The sequence below is a fragment of the Cebus imitator genome, unplaced genomic scaffold, assembly GCF_001604975.1.
Source record: "Cebus imitator isolate Cc_AM_T3 unplaced genomic scaffold, Cebus_imitator-1.0 Scaffold17, whole genome shotgun sequence".
Lineage (NCBI taxonomy): Eukaryota > Metazoa > Chordata > Mammalia > Primates > Cebidae > Cebus > Cebus imitator.
Window position 1 is genome coordinate 1,699,314 of NW_016107332.1, and position 24,780 is coordinate 1,724,093.

The following is a 24,780-nucleotide window of genomic DNA, read 5'->3' on the forward strand; positions in this document are numbered from 1 at the left end:
GGAAAAGGAGGAGGGAGAGGCCCAAACCATACGAGTGCTTTTGAGGACTGCATGTCTAGGAGAGAGGGCAGGGTGCCCCTTTGTCGCTGCTGCTGGCCTGTCCCTGGAGAAGTCTGCACCAGCAGCGCCCCTCTGTCATGGGCTGCTCCTCTTTACAAACCAGCTCCGTCCTGGCCTGTGGATTTAGTTCATTACCAATTTTACGTTATCAGGAACTTGACTCTTTATAAAATGACACTTTTAAAGAATGTTTTATTACAAAGCTTCTTTTAAAAAATGCTCAGCACGTTAACTCAAACTGGAATGACAAACGTTAAATGACAGTTTTGGGCAAAGGCTGTGCCTTGCTATTTAAAAATAAAATGGGTACACTGATGCTCATTTTAACAACTGGCATAAAATCCCACTAATTGGCTAATAAAAACAGATACAAATACAGAACATTTAAAGTAATAACAATTCAAGTGCTGGGCTTTTTACAACAAGGGGGTGAGAAGGAAAGAAATGAAAATTCACTGCAAACCAGTCTGCTGAATGCATCTGTTAAGGTTTACTGTTTAAAAAAAGAAAAGAAGAAAACAGAAGAAAAAATAAACTGAAACAGGGCTGCCAATGGCTACCAACAGAGTAGATTTGGCTACTACATTTATTTAGCTCTATCGAACACCTTACAAGGACGGAGAAGCCACTATTTGTTACAGGCAATTCACAGAGAAGCCACTTATTGGACAAGCTATCTCAGAAAAAGGCTTCTTTTTATTTCATTATTTCAAACTTTTCCAGACCTTTGAATTTTATTTAAAAGCTCATAGCTAGCAAAATATACAAGAAAATTAAAACTAAAAAGTGTAAATTTAAAAAATTCAAGTTTAAAAAAAGCAAACAAAAAAAAAACTGATCATTTTGCACTGTTAAATAAAAGCTGTAGGAGAAAAGAAGAGAAAGAAAAATGAAGACAGAAACAAAGAGGGAACTCTTCCACGAACTCCTCCACTGGGGTGCTGATGGATGTGCTGGTTGCTGGCTCCAGTTGCGCATGGCAGGCAAATGCAGCCAAGTTACTGTCCTTGCCGAAAGGTTACCGGTTTAAATGCAAGATGCTCTGGGAAGTGCACACAGAGATGAGGGGAGAAGAGCTGCTCAGCTGCCCCACAGCCTGCTAGCATTCTCATGTACTTTTACATTTCCTTTTAAAAAATCTTTTTATGCTTTATTTTGGAACTTGGCTCTCGCAGTAGACAAAAGGGGGATTGGCAGTGATTGTCTTTATGGATCAGCGTCTCTAGCAGTGACCTCAGGGTAAAGTTGGTGTCAGTGTTCCTTAGGGGTCGACTGGGCAGGCCATGGAGACAGTCTGGGTTTTCAACAAGCTTCCATCTCCAGAAGAGGTCCCGGGGTCGCTGCCTTGGCTTTGCACGTTGGGAATGAGCTTCGTTTTCCACCTCAAGAAGGAACAAATGAAATGCTATTAATATGAATTTGCTGTAGGTCTTTAGATTATAACTTCTATTCCATACTGTACATGTCTTATAACCTCTGAATTTAATTAATCCATTTTGTTAATTTGGAGATGGATGGCTAAAACAAATTGCTCTATGCAGCCAAAAATCCTGAGAGTATACTACAGAGTTAATATAGTGACATTTTTACTTTGGTTCCATGTATATGTATGCACAGGGTTATGATGTGAAATGTAGCTAATACTCTGGGTCATGGTAAAAAGAAAAAAAGTCTGAAAAACACCAGTAGGAAAGAGCCAAACAGAAACAGGGAAGGCGGGCAACAGCCAGATCAGGGAAAGATGTGTCATTCTGCAGTGTTTGGTGCTTCTAGTCCACTGTGGGAAGCCATTGTATGATTCTACATAGGACAGACATATTCACATTACCCAGTGCACTGCCAACTCCTGTGAGTTGATGCTATGTGCTCTGTCCACTTATATTCACAGTCCAGGGGATATAAACCTCTCCCTATTTGCTTAAGACTTTATAATTTTCAAGGTTTTTTTTTCCTTCCTAACAGCTAGGATCTCTAATGTTGGCCTTGGAAAGGACGCTCAGCAAGTATGTTAAAGTAATGTGGCCAGATATTGGTCATGATAATGATTTTCAAAAAAGAACTCCCACATCCCCAAAGCTTTAATAATCTGAGATTTTTTTAAAAAGTGATTAAAAATAAAATGTAACATTGTAATAAGATGAGACAAAAACAAAAGGAAAGTAAAAGCATGGCAAAGTTCTGTTCCTCCACTCCAGAGAGCACCTGCTTCCACGGCTTTGAACTTGGGGAGGCTGCTTTCCTTTGGTGGCAGCGATGCTGGAAGCACCTTCTCAACCTGGGTCCCTCAACAGTCTCAGATGAATCCCAACTCTTTATGCCTGTAATTGTGCTATCCTTGTTACAAGCAGAAGTTTCCTTTTAGAAACTCATTCTAAATAATAGTGGATTATTGTACACTTCCGTTTGAATGGAAAAAGAAAATAAAAGGAAGCTCTGACATAGTTTAATGATGAAAACAAAACTCTGGATGGCAAGTTACGGTCCATGAAGTACTTTGCACAGAAGGATGCTGACCTATGGGATGGGAAGTGCGAGGACACCTGCCCCTCAGGCTGTTGAAAGGAGAGGTTTGGTTCCTGTACTTAAGGTGTTTACAAAGTGCACAGCACAGAGGGAGCCCTGTGAGCACGTTAGCCAGTATTTGTATTCCAATTATGCCCAATGCTGCCCCTAAAAATGATCGGAACTGCAAAGAAGCTATTTGTGTATCTGGGTAGCTACTGAAAAAGCAAAAACCAACCAACCAACAAAAACAAAACAGGAGGAAATCAGCCACAGAATGATTTCAACTGAGGTCTTTCAATGACCATTTCAATTCTTATTCTCTTGGGAAAATTAACCATTCATTCCCTGCTTAACAGGAAAACACTACAGCATGTTGATATTTTAACTGAACAGAGGTATGGATCCCTTATGTAGGAGGATCAAAGTGCTATGAGGGACCCTGCCTTTCCATAGAGAAAGAAACAGGGCTTTAGCGGAGCCTGGGATGGGAGAGAGGGCACCCCACAGATTTCTATTTACATTATAATTTTGCATCACAGATTTTCAAAGGCTTGGTCCAGGTTGTTCTTCCTGGGAAGGTTTTCCTCTCAGTCTAACATAAAAACATTTAGTTTCCTGATGAGGCCTGGCCTTGAAGTCCTAGGCTAGTGCCTGAGACAAGCACTGGGTCTCAGAGTAAACTGGCCACTGGCAGCCAGGAACGCCTGAGGGGACAACCCGTCCTTCTGTTGGGCCATCCCACCACTGCCTGACACAGTGAACCCTGAAGTACCGAGGGTTGCACAGACAACTTCCATGGCCCTGTTGTGGCCCCATTCTCAAGCAGGGCTGACACCTCCAATCAGCACCCTGCACTTCCAGCTCAACCAGAGTCTTCCTGTCCCTCCACTGCCTTGCCTAAGGGTGCCTTCTCCTCCTGTCTTCTTGAGCTGAGTACAAGTGGTAAGATAGTGATTAACACAAACATGGGTGCTCAGAGATGGCCATTTACCTGAAGGATAATATGTTTCTTGCCCAGAAAGAATCTGTATCTCCTAATAAGGTCATTTCTTTCCATAGTCTCACATTTTCCCACCTGTTATTTCCTTATTCCACGGGGTCACCTTGCACATTCTCGTGGAAAGCTGGCTTCAGAGATCCTCTGTACAGTTGCTTACCAAAAAGCAACTAATCCCTTCCAGGGATTTTTTCCTAATAATATAACTAGTGCTTTAAAAAAAAAAAAAAAGAGGCAAAGAAATTCCCTCACTATCAAATGAGGCAGTTTGTCCCTGGTGGCTCTTTTAAAATTCAGGGATGTCAGGGGAGACCAAGTCTTACCTCCAAGTGGGAGAAATGGGGGCCTGGTGTTGCTTTACAGATATAAAACAGGTCCAGTCCAGATTCTTTTCAAGAAACCACAGGCATGAGGCTCCACAGGCTGGAGTTTTCCCACATCTAAGGCTTCACTGGGGGGCTGCGGCTGAAGCTGGGCCAGGCCAGGCAAGCCCCAGCACAGCCCAACCCACCAGTGAAGTCTGCGCAATCAAAGCCAGCAATTACTGCTTCCCGGCTGCGGCTGCAGCTGGGCTTCAAAGGGAGTGTAGCAAGGCCCATCTTACATATGTTCGGACTTGGGCTCCCTCCACCAGGAGTCACCACGCATTTGTACTGTGGATGCAAAGGCAGCACAAGACCCCACCCTACCCCATATAACCGAACCCCAGCTCCCACCCCCGCCGATGCTCTCCTGGACCAAATTCCAATCTTTTTTTTTTTGAGACGGAGTTTCACTCTTGTTACCCAGGCTGGAGTGCAATGGCGCGATCTTGGCTCACCGCAACCTCCGCCTCCTGGGTTCAGGCAATTCTCCTGCCCCAGCCTCCTGAGTAGCTGGGATTACAGGCACGCACCACCATGCCCAGCTAATTTTTTGTATTTTTAGTAGAGACGGGGTTTCACCATGTTGACCAGGATGGTCTCGATCTCTTGACCTCGTGATCCACCCGCCTCGGCCTCCCAAAGTGCTGGGATTACAGGCTTGAGCCACCGCGCCCGGCCCAAATTCCAATCTTGACAAAATATCCCACCAACCAAATGAAACCAGGAACCCAAATGGGCGGAGTCCCTTACTAAAAGCCCAAGCAATAAAGGTGAATCTAAAGATTTCAAGAGTGGGCCTGTTTCTGGGAGATCTACAGCACTGACCCTGGGCCAGCAGGGCTTTACAGACCCTGACTCAGGAGTAAAGAAAGGGAAATTCCTTCTCTCTAAGCCCAAACAAATGTAAAATCTAACCAAAGGCAGAGTGCTTGGCCAGCTCATGTCCTGGGGGTTCCTCAGCCTTCCCCACGCTGTCCTCTGGCAGGGAGGGCCAAGGAGACAAGCCTATGGGTGAGCTCTGGGGTGGTGGAGTGGAGGGTCAGGAGAAGGCGAGGGCCAGCCTTGTCAGGGTACCACTAGGGCTCAAGCTGTCCAGGCCAAGGCAGGGGCAGCAAAGCTGGTTTCCAGAAACAAAATACATCTCTGCGCCATCATGTAATATCACTTCCTTGTTCAGAATTGGTGAGGATACAAAAAAAGTGAGTTGGAATAAGAGACCCTTCCTTCATCCTCCTCTTCCTTGTATGCCACTTTCAAATGCTACTAACGAGGCAGGGACCTTAAATGACATGCAGTTTGAAGGGAGAATATTAGAGATTGGCTTTATGAGAGGGGAACAGATTGAGGGATTTTACTTGCAAACACTGCATTCCAGCAGCACACCACACACCTCATGCCAATTGTCTCCATTTTTACGACTTGGGAAAAACTAATTTTAACTCTTCTGTTACACAATGTCATATGTGTATGAAGGAAGAGAGGTACAGGCTTCTAGAGCAGGAATCAAGCATGACAGAGCTAGTCTAATCCTGTTGTTTTAGCAGAAACTGAGGTATATGGTCAAAAAATGCCTGGCCCAAGGTGACTCCTAGAGAGTCTCAATGCCAGGCTGTTCCCCAGTCCTCCTGGCACCACAAAAGTGACAGTCTCGTTGACTTGAAGGTGGTCTTGTCTGTAAGAAGCTGGTGAGGGGGAAGGAACAAAAACATTGTCCGCTGAGCACCGATTTGTCAGGCACTGGAACATGCACTTTAGAATTTCACATAATCGTCACTACAGTTTGTATGTTCTCACCCACTTACAGATAAGGACACTGAGGTTGTGTGAGGTTCAATAACTTGCCAAAAGTCACCCAACTACTGGGCAGCAGAATGGGCTTCTGAACTCTCAACACGTGCTCTCTCCACCAGATACTTAGCTCTCTTGCAGCTAAATATCACTGACTTTCTTCTCTCCTTTCTACCTTCCATCATTCTGTCTGTCCCTCCCTAGGCAACTGCCTCTGCATCCTTATGGGGGCAGTCTACATCTGTAACCGTGCAGCTACCCCCAAAATACCACGCTCTGTTTGAAGGACGATAAAGAGAATCAAACAAGTAGGTTAACTTTCAAATTTAAGTCTCTAAGGTTGGAAATATAACCTACAAATCCAGCTTCAGCTCCTTGACAGTAAACAGTACCCAACATTTGAGAAAAAGGAAAAATGAAAATGTGTAGTTAGGAAGGTTAACGTTGAGTTTTGTTTCTGCAGCTGAAGGACTCCTTAGTCCCAGCATTCAAGACTAGTTAGTTAAGTCCCCTAACCATAAAGCTCTAAGGCAAAAAGATTCCCAGACGCTGGAGGTGGGAGGAAATGGGTCACTGGCCACTCCTGGATTCAGGTTCTACCAAGGCAAGGCTGACCTGTGCGGCTTCCTCCCCTGTGGCTATTCAGAGTGAATTATCAGCCCAACCAGACTTCGGCAATGTCAAGATGACTTTGAGACAGGCCTGTGGCCATTAATGAATTACTCCAGGGGAATTTTTTTGTAGTTACTGGTTTCTTTTCCTGGTCAGCATACCCCTCTGTGTTTGTGTTCTCTGTGAGGACATGTGTCCTATTTGTAGGCCGGACCTCCTGGTGCAGGTCATGACCGCTAGATCTTCCTACCACCGGAAGCACTGGAAAAATGCCCTTGAGCAAGTTTTGAAGGAGAGAGCCTCAAAAGCCCTTTGTAGTTCTGTCAGCTGAAGTGTTTCCAGAGGACGATAACCAGCTAGAGGTAGCCCTCCCTCATCTACTCACCTCCAGACTCTTCATCCAATCCACATTTCTCTCAACAGACATTCTCTCACACTAAAGATGTGAAGTTCACCTTCAACAAATGAGGTGATAGGATCAGGGCACACTTTAGTCTTTTTTTTTCAAACCAAGCCCTTCCACAGTTATGCCTACGTTTGTGTGTGCCCCTGTGCATCTAGTTAAGTGCAGGGACGTGATAACCCATGTGGGTTAGTGTGGGCTCTGAGGACAGACAGTCCTGGGTTGGGTTTGGATCCTGGGTCCATTGGTTACCACCTGTAAATCTTAGGCATGCACTTTGAACGTACCAAACATGTTTCCTCATCTGTAAAGTGAACATAAGAAGCTGCTCAACCTCATCAGGTGTGCTGCAGGATGCAGAAGACATATGTATAGAGCCGGGCGAGTGCCGGGCAGGCGCCCTGAAGCAGCACGGCGAGTGCAGTAACAGCAGAGGATGGAGAGCCGGGCTCAGAGCTGCTGGTAATTCACCCTGCAGACCCAGCAGTGTGACCCTGGACAAGTGATGTTTTCTCATGTTCAGATAGGACTGAGATCTGTCCCTGCCCCAACCCCACCTCCAACAAGGCTGCTACAGAACGAGAGGAGGCAACACATGCAGAGGCGTCTACTAAAGCCCCCAGGGTGTGACAGGTGGTCCATACCGGTTGGTATCATTTCTGCTGTTCCAACTTCATGCAACACATTTGGGGCAGCAAGCAAGATTCATACTATTACAGAACTTCTGGTAGAAAATGAAGACCGACAGAGTATTCTGCCAAATAATTAAAGTATCTCTTATGAAACAGAATGTTTCTAAAAGTGCAATGCTAGCTGAGACAGAATAATCTCACAGAAGAAAAAAAAACTAGATTCACAAAAATGACATCTAACCATTTAGAAAAGTTTAGACTAGATGTAAACTTCAAGCCAAAAAGTGAACAGTAGTGTTCAACTGAAATGCTTTTAATTTTTCTCTCATTCTGTCAAAAAGAATAAAGTTACTTTGCTATAGGTCACAGGCAGCTATGAGCAGCAGGATTCCCCACTCATCTGGCTCTCAGCAACACGGCAGCTTCATTTATGAAGAACACTGCCAAGGAAAAACATGGTCAAATGGCCTCAAGGTATTATAATAATGTCATGAAATTTATGCACAAAAATAGTACATCTTAGCCTTTCTTAAAGAGCACCACTCTCTATACCCGAACTCAGACCCCATTAACTTTTAATTTATATATGATTCAATTAAGCTTCATTTTTCTGGTTCCTTAATCTCTACAGATCAGAAGAAACATATTTCTGTGGGCAGAGGGTTTAGTCCCAAACAGCAAAGGAAGCCACAAAGGAATTATTAAAAAGCAGTTTCTTAAAAATCCACATTATTTGGGGTCATTTAGAATAGTATTATATAAACCACTATATACTCCTTGTAGCATATGTGATATGCACTGCAAAATAATGGCATGAGGTATTCGTATTCAAATCAATTTCAATGTACTCTTCTGAAGAAGACAGAGTTGTATCCAAAAGTGTTTTTAAAAATTACATGTTTTGACACTTAAAGATGTAAACCATATAGGTTCTCTGAAAACCTCCATTATCCACAAGGGCTCATTTCCACACAGTTCTTCATAACTCAGTAAGAAAAATGTTCCATTAAAATCTGTTCAAGGCCAGGCACCGCAGCTCATGCCTGTAATCCCAGCACTTTGGGTGGCTGAGACGGGTGGATCACGAGGTCAGGAGATCGAGACCATCCTGGCTAATGCGGTGAAATCCTGTCTCTACTATAAGCACAAAAAATTATCTGAGCACGGTGGCATGTGCCTGTAGTCCCAGCTACTCAGAAAGCTGAGGCAGGAGAATCGACTGAACCCAGGAGGCAGAGGCTGCAGTGAGCTGAGATCGTGCCACTGCACTGCAGCCTGGGTGACAGAGCAAGACTCCGTCTCAAAAAAAAAAAAAAAAAATTCTGTTCAAAAAAGTTCTTTTTTATTCTATAAACTATTATACTGCATTGATCTGAATTCCATTTTATCAGTTTTCATGAACAATACTAAACATGAAGTATCTCAAGAGGGTTTTATTGAACCTCATATACTTCTCTTCCTCTGCTGTCATTTTTTTAATGGCATCTGATCGACCGTGCTACCCGAAGTCTACTTCTCTATTTCTGCTTCCCAAGGCAACTTAAACACAATTCTAGCTCTTTTGATCATTAAGGAGAGAAAAGGGAATTGATGGAAGGGATACTCCCCATTCTTAAAAGCTTTCACTGTACCTATGAACCTAACCCAATTTCTTCATTAACACACAGCTGCCTAGATAAAACCACCCCAACCAACAGCCTACTAGTGAGATACAGTGCACATCTGTCAGGCTGCTGCCCATCTCTCCTCTCCATTATCCCAACTCCAACGCTGTTAGAGCAGTGATCTCCTGACTGCCATTTTGTACAATGTGACCTTCTCTGGCCACAGCTGATTATGGATTGGCACAGAAGTTTGACCCAAGCTGAGCTAACCAGAGTCCCTTCTACAGAATTTGAAAGAATCGTTGTCTCTTTGGGAGATGATATTGTAACAACACATAGCTTGAGTGCTCTGAACATATGGCTCCAAGAGCTGAGTGAGTCAATCTGCAAAGAGAAGAAGGAAGTGATTTTCAGGGAGGGGCAGACGGGAAAGGCAGGAAAAGTATCTGGAGAGCTTTCCAATTTCTACCCTTCTTTTTGGCCCAACTGCACTACTGTCCTTGGTTTCCACAAGATGCTCTAATATCCTTAAAATAAATTTCCCCTCTCTCCTTAGGTGAGCATGGTTTGTTTCTGGCGCTTGCAATCAAAAGGCTCCCATGAATGCACCTAGGGATCCTGGAGCAATGGCCAGGATGTGAAAACCCACAGTCCATGCATCATTTAGTCTAACCACACTGTCATTATGCTGCCACTGCTATTTAAGACAATGAGACCAAGCCTGAGCTTACCTGTAGTCAAGTGTCATCACCTTGTGGATCCTGTATACATTTCCTACTAGTCTGTGACAGGTATCACAGGGATTTGTGAACACAAGCATAAAAGGAAGAAGGAAGACACTGGAAGGCGTCACCTCAGACTGGACCATTCCCAGGACAGATGCATATGGGAGCCTCTCAGGGCCGCCACAACTTCCATCTCCTAGGCAGCGATCTGGCAATCCATACAAGATAAACAGCACACCAGCAGTCGCTTCCACAGGACCTCACCACTGTGATAAATTGGTGGCACAATGTCCCCCCAAATGGGGCTAGGCCACTATGGCCAAGTGTGGGACAGTGCTGAGCAGGGTGCAGACGCTTTCCCAGGAGATGCCGACCTGTGCCCTAGGGGAGCTGTGCAGCCACGTGCTTCCTGGGCTGCCGTGGGACGCTTGGTTCTCCCCAGTTTGACAACCCCCTTCCTCTCCCTAGAGGTAGGCTTCCTCCCCAAGAGTTCTGAACCCCAGGGCTCTTCTGCTTGTTTGATAACAATTCTAGCTGGGGTGCTTTCTAAGTATGTTACAAAAGATAAAGAATGGAAAACAGGATGCATTTTTTCACTTTCTAGTTGCTGAAGCCTTAATTTTTAGTTTGAGAGGTGGACAAGATTTAAGAGTTCTTCAGCTGCCTCCAACTTCCTTTTAATTTTTAGGAACCTGGCTTTGTTTTCTGACTAAACATACCAACCTAGAAACTTACTGATACTTCATGTTGGTGACTATACTGTGGAACAGAATTTGGAACAAAGATTAGGCAAAAGTATCAAACCTACCAGACTAAGTTTCAAAAATCATAGGAAATAAATATTTTTCTCAATGAGGCCACTGAAAATATTAACACTCCCTGGCTGCTTAAGAGGACAGGGCTAAATGTTGGACACCAGGCACAGCTCCTGGCAGACCCTCAGGGTTGCAGTCCTCTCACCGGTCCAGATGCTGCTTCTATTCCCATTCGGCAACTTGTCAGCTCTGGAGGACAGCTTCACAGGACCCAGGAGGCCCAAGTTCTCAAACCTTAACCACACCTCATCAGGCTGTCAAACATCACCGTCACACAAAAAGCCAGAAACAATCTTTTTAAAAATGTAAATCCAGGCACTGAACATTAACTACTATATTGAGCTTAGCACCTCTCCTGCTCATCTCCTGGCCCTAGGGAAATAAAGCCTGAAGTTTTTATTTAGCAAAATGTGTTTAACCAGAGGATTTTTTAAAATCTTTTTTTGTTTTTTTTTTTGAGACAGAGTCTCACACTGTTGCCGGGGCTGGAGTGCAGTGGCACAATCTTGGCTCACTGCAACCTCCACCTCCTGGGTTCAAGCAATTCTCCCGCCTCAACCTCCCGAGCAGCTGGGATTACAAGTGTCTGCCACCAAGCTAGGCTCATTTTTTGTATTTTTAGTAGAGACATGTTTCACTACGTTGGCCAGGCTGGTCTCAAACTCCTGACCTCATGATTCATCCATCTTGGCCTCCCAAGGTGCTAGGATTACACGTGTGAGCCACTGCATCCGGCCTTTTAAAAAAATCTTTTAAAAGTAGCTTGTTCCTACTTTTAAACTAACTCTTTTATGTCATATAGCTAAAGGAAATACATTGAAATATCTAAAAATAACTTTTCAACCTATATAATTTACAGATGGTAGGCTTTTTGTATTTGTTTTGATAAAGTAAATATTAATAAACAAATTTTGAAAATTATTTTTTAATTAGTAAACTCAGAGTCATAATTTTATCCAGGATTTCAAAAATTCGAATTCTTTACTTCTTTAATCTCATATAAATCTTAAGTCAGGAAGAAAGCAAAGTTCAGTATTTGATACTAATCTCTGACTTGTGACAAATTTTTAAGGTGGTATTCCAAATCAAACATATACTCAAACACCAGAAACTCACATTAGCTGTACCACTGTGTTATCAAACCCCCAAATTCCGCCACCAACCTGATACCTCGTGTGCCATCTACTACAGGAAGCCTTCCTTGATTTCACTCTGATTTACGTATTTCTTATTCTCTTTATTATTATGTAAGGCACAGCATGCCACTTCTTCACAGCATAAAACATACCATTTTATAACTACCCATTTATATGTCTGTATCTTCTTAAACTTGAAGCTCCTCCAGGAAGGGACAGGGTCTCATTTGCAAGCGCCCCCACCGCCTAACAGGGTTTATAGCAGTTCTCACTAAATGTCTATGTGGTGAGTTAACAAGTGATTAGTGTTCATGGCACCGGCCTTCCAGCTGGACCCAGGACAGTGTGTGCAGTCTCATCCCCTGAGGACCTGGGCTCCCAGCATTCCCACAAATGACAAGTAAGTCCAAAAAGCCAAAAGGATTAATTTGATCTGTCCAAAAGATCCTGCAGCTTGGGGACCACCATCACCAACTTGGAGGAATGACTTTTAGGGATCTCATTTCCAATTATCCTACAAGTTTCTCCGCAGGGTTAAGACCACGTTAATGGTAATTTATTTGTTTTAAACTGACTTCACCAGAGTGAAAATTTTTATAATGCTCAAATGTAGAAACACACAGGGAGACAGGAACACAACCAGGAACAAAGCCTGCTCAGGAGCCAACCTCCACACTGGGCTGCATGCGGCCACTGTGCTGGCACTATCCATCAAAAAACGGAAAGCGTTTGATGAAACCCATGGTATCTTTTAAGAAGTGAAAACACAAGTTTTTTGTTTTTTAGTTTTTCTTTGAGAGACGGGATCCTTACTTCATCACATAGGTTGGAGTGCAGTGGTGCAATCATAGCTCACTGTAGCCTTGAACTCAGGTCCAAGTTAGTCTCCATCTCAGCCCCCGAGTAGCTGGGACTACAGGTATGTATCACCACAGCCAGCTAATGGTTTTTATTTTTTGTACAGATATAGTTTCGCCGTGTTGCCCAGGCTGGTCTCAAACTCCTAGCCTCAAGTGATCCTCCCACCTCTGCCTCCCAAAAAGCTGAGATTACTGGCATAAGCTACTGCATCTGACCTAGCTTTACCTTTACTCAGCAACTTCCCTTCAGAATTGAAAACCAGCTGTCTGAGATTCCACATCACACTCTTTGACTGACTTCTTTGTTTCTGAGACAGAGTCCCATTCTGTTGTTCAGGCTGTAGTGCGGTGGTGCGATCTTGGCTCACTGCAGCCTTGACAACCCAGGCTCAACAGATCCAACCACAGCCCTCCCCAGTAGCTAGAATTACGTGCACACGCCACTACACCCAGCTTATTTTTGTAGAGAAGGGGTCTTGCCATGTTGCTCAGGCTGGTCTCAAATTCCTGGGCTCAAGCAATTCACTTACCTCAGCCTCCCAAAGTACTGCGATTACAGGCATGAGCCACCATGCCAACCCTGCAGGATTGGTTCTAATCAAGTATTTTATCTGTCTCTGGCTTATTTCGAAGGTGAGGTCAGCACTTGTATGACTGTAGTATGGCAAACAAGGAACCATATTATTACATTAGTAGAAAATCAAACCTTGTAACTAGAGGCAATGCATCTAATATCCCAGGATGTGAGGCAGCCATCCTGGGGAGGAAGAGGGGAACAGGGGATGATCTGTATAGGAACTGAAGAACAACCTCGTCATGTATAAGCCATTTTCAAGGTCATGCAGAGGATTTATAGTAATACAGAGCCACTTAGACAGACAATGATGACTACAAATTAGAAAATAAAAAAGAGATCCGAGTCCCTCTAATAACACTGGGAGGCAGTGCAGACCACACAAAAGCAAAGCAGACCAGAAAGCTGGACTTGAGGGAGAGACCGACAAGGATCTCAGAGGCCGCTGAGCACAATCCTTCGCTTATACCAATAAACCCGAGGCTTTAAGTGACCTGTCCCAGGTTACACAATTTACACCAGCGCTAACCTGAGAGACTGGATGGCCTCATTCCTGAGCTCTGTTCTTTCCATAACATGATGCTGTGTTCCCTTTGTCTTTCATTTCTTTGCCAGGGCTCTGTTCCAGAACAGAAGACCCCTCCATTTTTCTGTGGTAATGGTAGTTATTTCTGACAGCCACCTCCTCAGAGGTGCCTTTCCTGACAATCCAACCTAAAAGCAGACCCCCAAGTTACCCCTAATTTATTTTTATTATATTATTTATATTTTCCTGTTTGCTTTTTCAATCAACTACCCTCACAGCAATGTAACAAACACTGTGACAACAGGGACTGTCTTTGTTCCATCCAACACTATTTCCAGGTCATACAAGTCTCCACAGGGCCTATCTTATGTGCTCAATAAACGCTGAATCCTGACAAAACAAGTCAGCTACAACACAAAGAAAATAGTTTCCGAATTCCTACAAAGGAAGCGGTAGGGTACAACAGGAATATTATCGTGTCTAATTTACGGAAATCTTTATGAAGGTGGATCTGAGCTCCTCTCTACTCTACAATTCTTAGGCAGTAGCTGCCAGTTCTGTTCTCCAAACTCGGATGGTGTGCAGGGCAATGACTTCAAAGGCTGCATGACTGCTCCAGGAATGAGAGGGAGGGCAACACCAGAGACTCTGATTACAGGAAGCTCAACCAACTGGAGCCTTACCAGCGGCGGGATGGCCTGAGAATGTTTTTGAGGGGCAGGGCAGAGAGAAAGGGTTATTTCTGTTTTTCTTGTGCAGGACAGAGGTAACAACTTAACCTTAAAAAAATATAAATAAGTGACAAGAAAGCACAATGACACCTGTGACTTTCTGGAGAACGATGCTTGGGATACACTTCAGGACAAAAATAGCTACCTTTTACATCTAAAATACCATCGGATGCTAATCATGAAGAACACCAAATTGAGTACCAAGCTCTGAAATACAGAAGTACATTTTTGCATTATTTTTAATAAAAATAATTAGCTTCACAGATTTTTGGTGCAAACAGAAGTGAAGTAAGTTGGGTACCAGCCCTTAGCACACCGCCCTTCTGAGGGCTTTCTGGTTAGGGGCAGAACATGAAAAACCTTCTGGCCATTCCTAAGTGTTCAGTAATTAAAACAATTAAAAAAAAAAAACCTTGTGATTTTTACTAGATTTACTTCTATTATGAAGCCATGAGCTTCTGGGGTGGGGGTCATCTGCCATGCTTACATCCTATCTGTGCTTCTAATAACCAAGCCAGGTGGCTGGCTCAGAAGAGGTTCTCGACTAATAGCCAGTAAGTTAAAATGATTGTATTAGTTTTTGATCTTATATGAAGGGATGATCTTCCGTTCACCAGGAGTAAAGCTTGCCACTCAGAATTAGTTTAGAAGAGTCTTGATATCATAAAACTACAGTGATGGGATTTGGAAAAACCTGGGGAATCTGAATAAAGATGAAGAAAGCTTCACAGAGGAGAGAGCAATTGACTTAGGTATCAGTAGGAAGAAGGGACGTGTCTGAGCTCCAACTGCGTGCCGGCCACGGGCAGATCCTGCACATCAACTACCGCAGGGGGTCGGTATCAATATTCCCTTTTTCCAGGTAAGAAAAATGAAGATTAAAAAGCTGAAGTAGATTGCTCAGGCAATCAACTGATTTAAAATTCAGATCTATTTGGTACCAAAATCTCTGCTGGCACCTTTGGGCAAGTTGTTTGAAAACTCAGCACCAAAATTAAGCTCTAAAAGTTTAGGTGAAGGCCGCCTGGTTTAGTCAAGGTCCAAATGAACTGCAAGAGAACACACTTCTCCTAAGAAACACTGCACAGGTCTACCCATTCCTCTGTAGAGGAACTGGGTTTTGAAGCTCAGAGGTAGCATGTGCGGTGCCCTCCAGCCAGGTGGGGAACTGCTAATAATTTTGTTTGGACTGAGCACAGGACTCAGACTGACTAGGCTGAAAGTGAGGAGAGGCAGAGAGCAAGAGTGACTGGGGGCAAAACCACAAGGGCAGCGCAGGGCAGACCCACACACCAAGTGCTGGGTGCTTTATCTTTCAGCCGATGGGAAGTACCGACTGTTTCCATGTCGGGAAGAGACACACAATCTGAGTTGCAGGAAATCCTTCTGGGAGCAAGGTAAAGGATGAAATGGTAGACAGAAAAGTCTGGAGGCAGAAAAATGATTAACATGTATTACAGTACTCCAGCTGGAAAGTCTGAGCACCTGAACCAGGGCGGTGGCAGTGCTAAGTGTGAGAGACAAGGCTCGAGACAGGCCCCAAAGGCAGGGACAGGAAGACCTGATGATTGACTGGATGTGGGTTCCTAGGGAGGATAGCCAAAGGCAGCTCCTTTGAGAACTGTTACCAGGAGAACATGTACGCATACTGCTAATTCAACGCATAATAAAAACCAAGCCTTAAGTCACAATTTTAGGTTCCTTGGGCTAGCGGTCATGTGGATATAAATTTAAAAATTACAGTAAAAAGAAATAAATTACTTATACATACTAGAGTGAAATTCAGCAATAGTTACCAATAAAGAGAAATACTTGGTAGAAGAAATACAGTTAAATAAGTGCCCATGCCATATTAATAGAAAAAAATATAAAGCATATGTAGCTTTCTGACTAGACACAAATAAATTACTTTTAAGTGACTACATGTGATTTCAATTGAAAAAAAGAAATCTCTACTGAGCAAAAACTTTGAGTCCTGGGCTAAAATGGTGCTTCTCAATCCCACCCTGGATTTGCTGAGTAAGACGGCATTTGGCTTACGGTTTGTTGTCATTTGTTCTTTTTTTAAGCAGGCCAACTTGCCACTTATCAGTAAGAAATGGTTTAGAAAAGGAGTTAGGGGAAAGGAAATGGAGAAAGAATAAATGGGCCAAAAGGGATAAGACAGAAAAGATAAAAGCATACTATGTTGCAAATATATAGCCGGTATAAAAACCATCAGGTTTTTTAAAGCGCTAATTTGATTTTGCTGAGTTCTCCTCTTTAAGGAGCAATGTTGAATGAACTCAATATGAGCAAGAAGATTCACAAGCAAGTGCCTCTTTTTATAACAACCAATGTCAGCGGTAGGACCAGAGAGTCGTTCTTACCATGTTTCAGATGTAGGCAGCTGTCATTCTTGGACCTGTACCTGCAGAAAATTGTGTCTTTAACAAATTTTTATTGACGAGGTTTTGTACATTCCAAATACGTAGTAGCTACAATATCATGTGAACTTGTTTGCTTTACTATTCATGGTTCTTATACCAGCCATTTTTATTTGTGCAGTACAAGTAGTGGCCTCATTTTTAATGAAAGGAAAAAGGGAAATAAATGGGACCTCACTGATGTCTTGAATTAATGTACAAGAAAGACAAAACCTATCATTATGTTTACATTTTTTAAAAACCCAAATCACAAGAGCTTCTCAAAGGAATACCATGTAATATATCATAATCATCATAAAATACTGTATGTTTAAGGAGTTACATAACATAGTATAAAAGCAAGAGTGTTAAAGCAAAGTAAACACAGAAGCAAAAATAAAACAAATAAACAAACAAACAAAATCCCACAGTTAACAACCAAGATTCCAGGTGACAGGGTTTGGGAAACAGTTTTTACATGTACCTTCACACAGTCACATTTAAAAGAACGTCTTTTACATTTTTAAAAAGAATTTCAGGAAGAAAAAGCAGAGTTACAGAATCATGAGTTACAGTTACAGAAGAAAGCAGTGTGTAGAGAGACGCAGACTGCTTTAAAAGGTGTTTGTCAGAAGCCTGAGGATGGACTGGAAAGTTTCATGGTGCCTACCTGATGTAGATTCCTGCAGTTTCTCTCTCTTCCTCTTCTTTTTCTTACCCTGGAAGAAGAGAGGCACACTGTGAGGCCACAGATTGCACCATAAACACATGGATGAATGTGATGTGAAAGCACAGGCAGGCGGTCAACAAAGCGGTAAAGATGACTCACTCTCTGCCTCTCACCATCTCTCTCTAGAAACAGAGTCAGAGAGCAAGAGAATGGGAGAAAACAGTGACCTGGTGACCTCTGTCTCTATAGCTTCATATTTAACATCAATATTGACACCGTGGGCGTGCATACACACACACACACACACACACACACACGGATAATGATGTCCTAAAGCTGTGGCCATAGGACCCTAGTAAAGGAAAGCCAGCTTAATGAGGCATTCCTTTTCTTACTAACCACCACACTTGGAACCCGCTTCTGGTAGTACCTAAGATAAACCTTACTGTGAATTCCGTCGTCTAATTGAAAGTTCTCCGGTGTTAATCAAGTACCCACAGGCCTTGTGGCACAGGCACAACAAAACCAAGGAGAAAGGGAGAAGTGAATGAGAGAACCTAGAAAACTGAAGATATTTCAAAGACTTACTTCTGGCAGTTAAGGATCTTGCTTCCTAAGACAGACAAAATAACATGGATATGCATACCATTTTAAATGTATTTCCAAATCATCTCAATGCCAAATTAAAAATTTAGATCCCACTCGCAGTGGTGTAATTTTCCCTTTTTGTTCATAACTACTTTGCCCTCAAAAATAATTTTAGGCCCAGTATGGTGTCACAGCACTTTGAGAGGCGAATCACTTGAGGTCAGGAGTTCAAGGCCAGCCTGGCCAACATGGTGAAACCCTGTCTTTACTAAAAATACAAAAATTAGTCTGGTGTGGTGGTGTGTGCCTCCGATCCCACCTACTTGGGAGGCTTAGGCAGGAGCACTGCTTGAACCTGGGAGGCAGAGGTTGCACTGAGCCACGATCATGCCACTGCAGGTGACAGTGTGAGACTCTGTCTCAAATAATAAAATAATAATAATAATAAATATTATTATTTTAGGCCAGGCCAGGCACAGTAGCTCACACTTGTAATCCCAGCACTTTGGAAGGCACAGGCAGGAGGATTGCTTGAGCACAGGAGGTCGAGGCTATAGTAAACTGTGATTATGCTACTGTACTCCAGCCTAGATGACAGAGCAAGACCTTGTCTCAAAATTATAATAATTTTAATGGTGTATAGCCATAGTCCACTTACAGTAAATGACCAACCTGCATCAGGTATTTTCAAATAACTAAATAGAACACATACCATATCCAATATCTGTATCTTCTGTCTGTTGTAATAATCACATTAACAAATAATAAACAAAATAAAGCCATTAAGATTGTATTGTATAGATTTTGTGGCTCTATAAAAGTGCCTATTTCTGCACCTCAAGATAGTTCTTCACATCATGTGGCCATTGAAGATGTACAGCTTCAGAAGGGTGACTAAAATCATTCTACCAAACACTGAGGCAAAGAGCAGATATCAGTGACCCTGAGAAACAGCGCATCAAAAACAATGGAGTCTTCTTTCAGGATTATCAAAGGTGCTCTGAGGACAGGGAGTAGAGAAGGGGCGCATGCTTCTTTCAGGAATCCACACAGTCCTTTCAATGGAATTACTGCAAGGTTCAGAAGTTGCTACAAGGTGGTTTCGTGTGTCTGGAACCTTATGTCACCCTTTCTTCTTTCCCTGCTCCATTTACCCTTCAACCCGTGTCACAAGTGACATCTATTCCATGAACCTTTTCTGCTCCCCAGCTTGTTCGTCCATCTCTCAGGGAGAGCTGGGGCTCCTCTTCTGAGCTCCCCACGACCCTGAGCTCACTGCTTACTGAATGCCTCACAGGTGCTGTAATGGGATCTGTCCCCAGGGCACCGTCTGGGTCTCTCAGCACCATGCTCCCCAACTCACACATGCCTAGATCATAGCCGGCACACAGTGACCATCTGAGGCCTGCACTGTTATGCCTCTACTGCTAAGTCAAATAACCTGTTACTTCTAGGTATCAACCAGTTCTTCAAAAGACACTACATTTATGATATGCAAAAAGAACTAAGTAGTTTGAATGTGCTAATGTCAAATTATAAAAAGAACCAACATTCATGTATGGTAAAACAAAAAAAAATATTTTTGTTAAAATTATACAGACTATATGATATTGGGAGCATTAAAAACTCAACTGAAAAGTTCTAACATTATAAATATTTGGCTAATCTCACCCAAGAAAATTTGTGCACTATTAATTTATGAAAACCTCGGTTATTAGCCCAAGTTATAAAAGCAAATTGAAATTATAAATCTATGTCATAGAATAGGGTATTTTAACATTGAATCATTGACATACATATTTCACTGAGGATCAGGATACCATTCTGGCACTAAATGCCTTGATTTTACCTTCAGTCTATCCCTGTACAGTACTGTTACTTTACGAACATTATCTTTAGGTAAAGTACTATCATTGATCAGCTTCTGTTTGCCTCAGTAATTGACTGACTTATTTTGATTATGATGAAACACTATGAATGAAGCTGGGCTTTCCCTTCATTCAAAGAATATGCAAAACAATTTCCTTTAAAAGTTGTGCAGGGGAAAATCTTTAAAGATAAATTCACATTCACATTACAGTAGCTTTCTTTAAAACTACTTTCTTCCCACCCATCGACATGGAGAAGAGACAGCAAGATAGAAGGAGAGAGAGAGGATATGTGGGTGTTTCTTTTATGTCTTTTTAAAAGTCAAAACTCATTACTTAAGAATTAAAAAAAAATTAAAGGCATTCAACAAGCAATGCTAAATAAAATTCACAGCACAATAAAGTTTATAAAGGTCACAAGAGGAAGATTAGGTCTCCCCTTTTAGACAAACTACATCTAAAAGACACCCAGGCCAGGATTAGAAGACATTTTTTTTCTTTGAGACTGAGTTTTGCTCTTGTCACCCAGACTGAAGTGCAATGGCGTGATGTGGGCTCACTAAAACCTCTGCCTCTCAGGTTCGAGCAATTCTCCTGCCTCAGCCTCCCAAGTAGCTGGGATTACAGGTGCATACCACTATGCCCAGCTAATTTTTGTATTTTTAGTAGAGACTTCACCATTTTGGTCAGGCTGATCTTGAACTTCTAACCTCAAGTGATCCGCCCACCTCCATCTCCTCCTCCCAAAGTGCTAGGATTACAGGCGTGAGCCACTACACTGGCCAGAAGGAGACAATTTTGAAACCCTCTGGGTGAACACTGATCTTCCCATTTACAGGGCATGGCAGGGGTTCTATACAGAGATGGTAATTGCTGCTCAGAAAACAGAAGCCTGGTTCAGGGGTGAAAAATCTTCAACTATAGCAGTCTTAGAAGGCATTGGGCTGGGTACAGTGGCTCACGCCTGTAATACCAGCACTTTGGGAGGCTGACGCGGGTGGATTACCTGAGCTTGGGAGTTCAAGACCAGCCTGACCAACATGAAGAAACCCTGTCTCTACTAAAAATACAAAAGTAGCCAGGCGTGGTGGCACATGCCTGTAATCCCAGCTACTCGGGAGGCTGAGGCAAGAGAAGTGCTTGAACATGGGAGGCAGAGGTTGCGGTGAGCCGAGATTGTGCTATCGCACTCCAGCCTAAGCAACAAGAACGAAACTCCGTCTCCAAAAAAAGAAGAAAAAAGGAAGAAGGCACGGGAAGACTGAGCTAATCTACCCAGGAGGAGGAAAACCATATAGGGTTTTTTGTTTTCTCTGAGACGGAGTCTGGCTGTCACCCAGGCTGGGGTGCAGTGGCACAATCTCAGCTGACTGCAACCTCTGCCTTCTGGGTTCAAGCAATTCTCATGCCTCAGCCTCCCGAGTAGCTGGGGCTATAGGCATGTGCCACTACGCCCAGCCAATTTTTATATTTTAGTAAAGACAGGGTTTCATTATGTTGGTCAGACTGATCTCAAACTCCTGACCTCATGATCTGCCCACCTCTGCCTCCCAAAGCGCTGACATTTCAGTCATGAACCACTGTGCCCAGACCAAAAACCGTGTAGATTTTGAAGTCTGAGTGACCCAAATGAAAACTTCAGCTTAGCCACCTACTACAAGGCCTTGGACAAATTACCTAACCTCTTCAGCCTCTCAATTTCCTCACCTGAAAAACTGAGTAATAATATTCATGTAATAATATTCACTCCACCACTGGGTTGCTGTGAAGAATTTAAGACAGTTCCTAACCATCAGCATATGGTAGTTACTAAAGCAACCAAAACAACTCAGAAGAGCTGACTAGGCTGTTTCCCATAAGTAACAAACTTCCTGTGTCAAACTTGGATCCAATGTCTGAGCTCCAAACCTTGAGCAGTAAAGTGACCTTTTCTGTGGAGCACATTATAGGAAATAAATTGTGTAACCCATTTCCAGAAATAAGTTTCCTCGAGCGTATGACCTCATATACGCATCCTTGTCATCATCTCTATGAGGTCTTAAGCCCCACAGGAGCACCTAAAACAATGGCTGCATATTAAATTGTATACTGATTAATGGTTTCGCTCTTGCCCTTTTAAAAAGCAATCACTCCACTTTTATTAAGATTGGCCTGGCTGGCATTTCTAATTCTTATCTCACATAGAAACTGAGAATTACTACAGACTGAATGTTATGTTCTCTCAAATGCATATGCTGAAATTCTAACCCCCAATGTGATGGTACAATGAGGCAGAGTCTTTGGGAGGTGATTACGGCCTGAGCAAGGAGCTCTCATAAAGGAGATTAATGTCCTTATGAAAGAGACCCTGAAGCACTCTCTTCCTCTTTTTTCCACCTTGCAAAGATACAGCCAGAAGACTGGCAGCAGGCCTTCACCAGACACCAAACCTGCCTGCACCCTGATCTTGGACTTCACAGGCTCCAGAAGTAGAGAAATAAATGTGTTGTTTATAACCCACCATGTCTATTTTATTATAGCAGGCTGCATGAACTCAGACATAACAACTGCAAAATATTAAGTTATTTTAAGGGCTTAAATACTGAAAATTATTCCCCTTTATGAGATAAAAGTCTTTGCCCTATCAAGACAACATAAGTAAGATGCTCAAATTCTACAGTAATAAAACAACTGGCACTATAAATGAGGTATTTCTTGCTGATAAAATTAGTAGGACTTAAACATGACATACCTACACTGAATAGAATACATGATGCTGGGGTACAGTAACATTAAAAAAGAATTCTTTACCCAGTTCTAAGTAGTCTGTGGCAAAACAGTCATCTGAATACACTGTTTATAAGAAGTGTAAAAGAATACAGTTCTTTGGAAAGCCATGTGACAGTATGTATTAAGAACTTTAAAATAGCTGGGGGCAGCGGCTCACGCCTGTAATCCCAGCATTTTGGGAGGCCGAAGCGGGCAGATCACCTGAGGTCAGGTGTTTGAGACCAATCTGGCCAACATGGTGAAACCCTATCTCTACTAAAAATACAAAAAATTAGCTGGGTGTGGTGGTGCGTCCCTGTAATCTCAGCTACTCGGGAGGCTGAGGCAGGAGAATCTCTTGAACCCAGGAGGCGGAGGTGAGCCAGATCACGCTACTGCCCTCTATCTAGCCTGGGTGACAGGGCAAGACTTCATCTCAAAAAAAAAAAAAAAAAAAGGTTTTAAAAATATTTATATTCTTTACTTCCACAATGTATATATTGAACATAAATAATAGTCCTAAATACAGGAAAAAACTGATGTACGGACATGTTTATTGAAGAAATATTTGCTGTTGTAAGAAAAATAGGAAGCAACTTAAATGTCTAAAAGCAGGAAAAAATAAGACAAGTAAATTAAATTATGACACTCACTTAATGTAGTATTGATATACATAAACACTATGCCGTAACAGAGAAATGTTTTTTATATATAAGAGCGAGAAGCATGCAACAAACGTGTACATATATACACACATGCACACAAATATCCAAGAAAAAAATAAAACTACACATAGAAAAAACATTAGAAAGTAATATAAATAGTTATCACTAATGTTGCCTTTACATAGTAAGATTATGGGCTTCTTTTTTTTAAGTCATTTTTTAACAAAATTTTAATAATATTACTTTTATTTAAAAATTACTTTTATTGTTATTACTTTTAATACTATTACTTTTATTTTTTTAAAATTTTATTTAAAAGCATTCATTAGCACCCATAGCAAAAAGAAAAAAAAAATGATAGCTCAAAGCTTTCATGATGCAATATATCCACAGAATCCTTATTATGAAGTTCATTAACGTCCAAAAATAAGAAGTAGTGCCAGCACTGTATACACCCTAAAACACGTTTCCTTCTTGAAAGCTAAAGAGCGAATGAATGAGAGCGGAGAGCCGTTGGTATGGAGAAGGGGCTTACATAATTGTCTCTTGCAGACCAGCCTGGATAGAGCTGCATATGTAGCTGTCTTTCTTTCCGAGCTAGTTCATAATATTTAGCCTGCTCTTCACGGGAGAGGGCATGCCACTAAAACAAAGAGAGGAAAGAAGAAAAAAAACAAAAGTAAGCAAAACGGCAACAGTACAGTTTATGCTTCAAACATCAAAAAATGAAAATATTAAGCATTTAAACTTCGATTTATTTTTAAATTGCCGAAGACCAAGTGCCAAGTGCTGTAGAAATCTACTTGGAGTCTGGTGGCTAGAGTGAAACTCAAACTTTGGTTTCTCTATCCTGTTCTCCGATATCACATGAAACACATCAAAGTCAATCAAAGTATTCAAAGTAAAATGATCTCTGTCGCCCACCCTTTCTCTTTTCCAATATAAATCAAAAAGAACTTTCACTGGTGAACCTCCACGCCCAACTTGACCGTTTTTCACAGTTAGTTGCATATTCTGATATCTGAGCCCAAACACTTTTTATTTATGCAAAATGTGATAATTTCCAGATGTCTTTTAAAACAGATACACCCTCTCCTCACATGAATACTTTCCCATTTTGTCACATGAAGGGTCTGAAACCTTAATCATATGACCCTGTCTATAGAGAAAGACAGGAAAAGTCAGTCTGTCTGTCTCCATCTCTTCATTGTCTCCTCACACTCGCAAAGACGCTACGCTGTCTATAGGAAGAATGCTGGTGACACTGTCCAGTCACCCAAGCACACTTTATGGCTATGGCTTTTAGCTTCCTTCTGATGGAAGGAATAATGCAAGGGGGATTATTTAAGCTTATTTTGCCATCTAGAATTTGAGACTCTAGTTTCTAATATCAAGAATGTAGCTGCTAATATCCTTCAAACCTTTTGTCTCCTTTTTATATAACTGATTACATAGCACATATAATAAAGTAGTTTATGTAGGAAAGGTATCTGGATTTTTTTT

General features: G+C 42.2%; 1 protein-coding gene across 6 annotated transcripts in view; it reads right to left on the bottom strand.

Annotated features, from left to right (window-relative positions):
* Positions 1 to 232: 232 nt before the first annotated feature.
* Positions 233 to 24,780, bottom strand: part of LEF1 (lymphoid enhancer binding factor 1) — a 124,755-nt gene continuing 100,207 nt past the window's right edge. For 2 of the 6 annotated variants that reach the window (XM_017509109.2, XM_017509123.2), the window contains exons 8-11: positions 23,813 to 23,920; positions 17,409 to 17,457; positions 16,703 to 16,743; positions 244 to 1,442 (exon numbers count right to left, since the gene is read on the bottom strand). In XM_017509109.2, coding sequence (XP_017364598.1) covers positions 16,709 to 16,743; positions 17,409 to 17,457; positions 23,813 to 23,920 — 192 coding nt within the window. In that variant the 3' untranslated portion in view covers positions 244 to 1,442; positions 16,703 to 16,708. Of the gene's footprint in view, positions 1,443 to 16,702; positions 16,744 to 17,408; positions 17,458 to 23,812; positions 23,921 to 24,780 lie in introns of all 6 variants that reach the window. The other 4 variants (XM_017509104.2, XM_017509091.2, XM_017509097.2 and 1 more) reach the window with 3 other exon arrangements.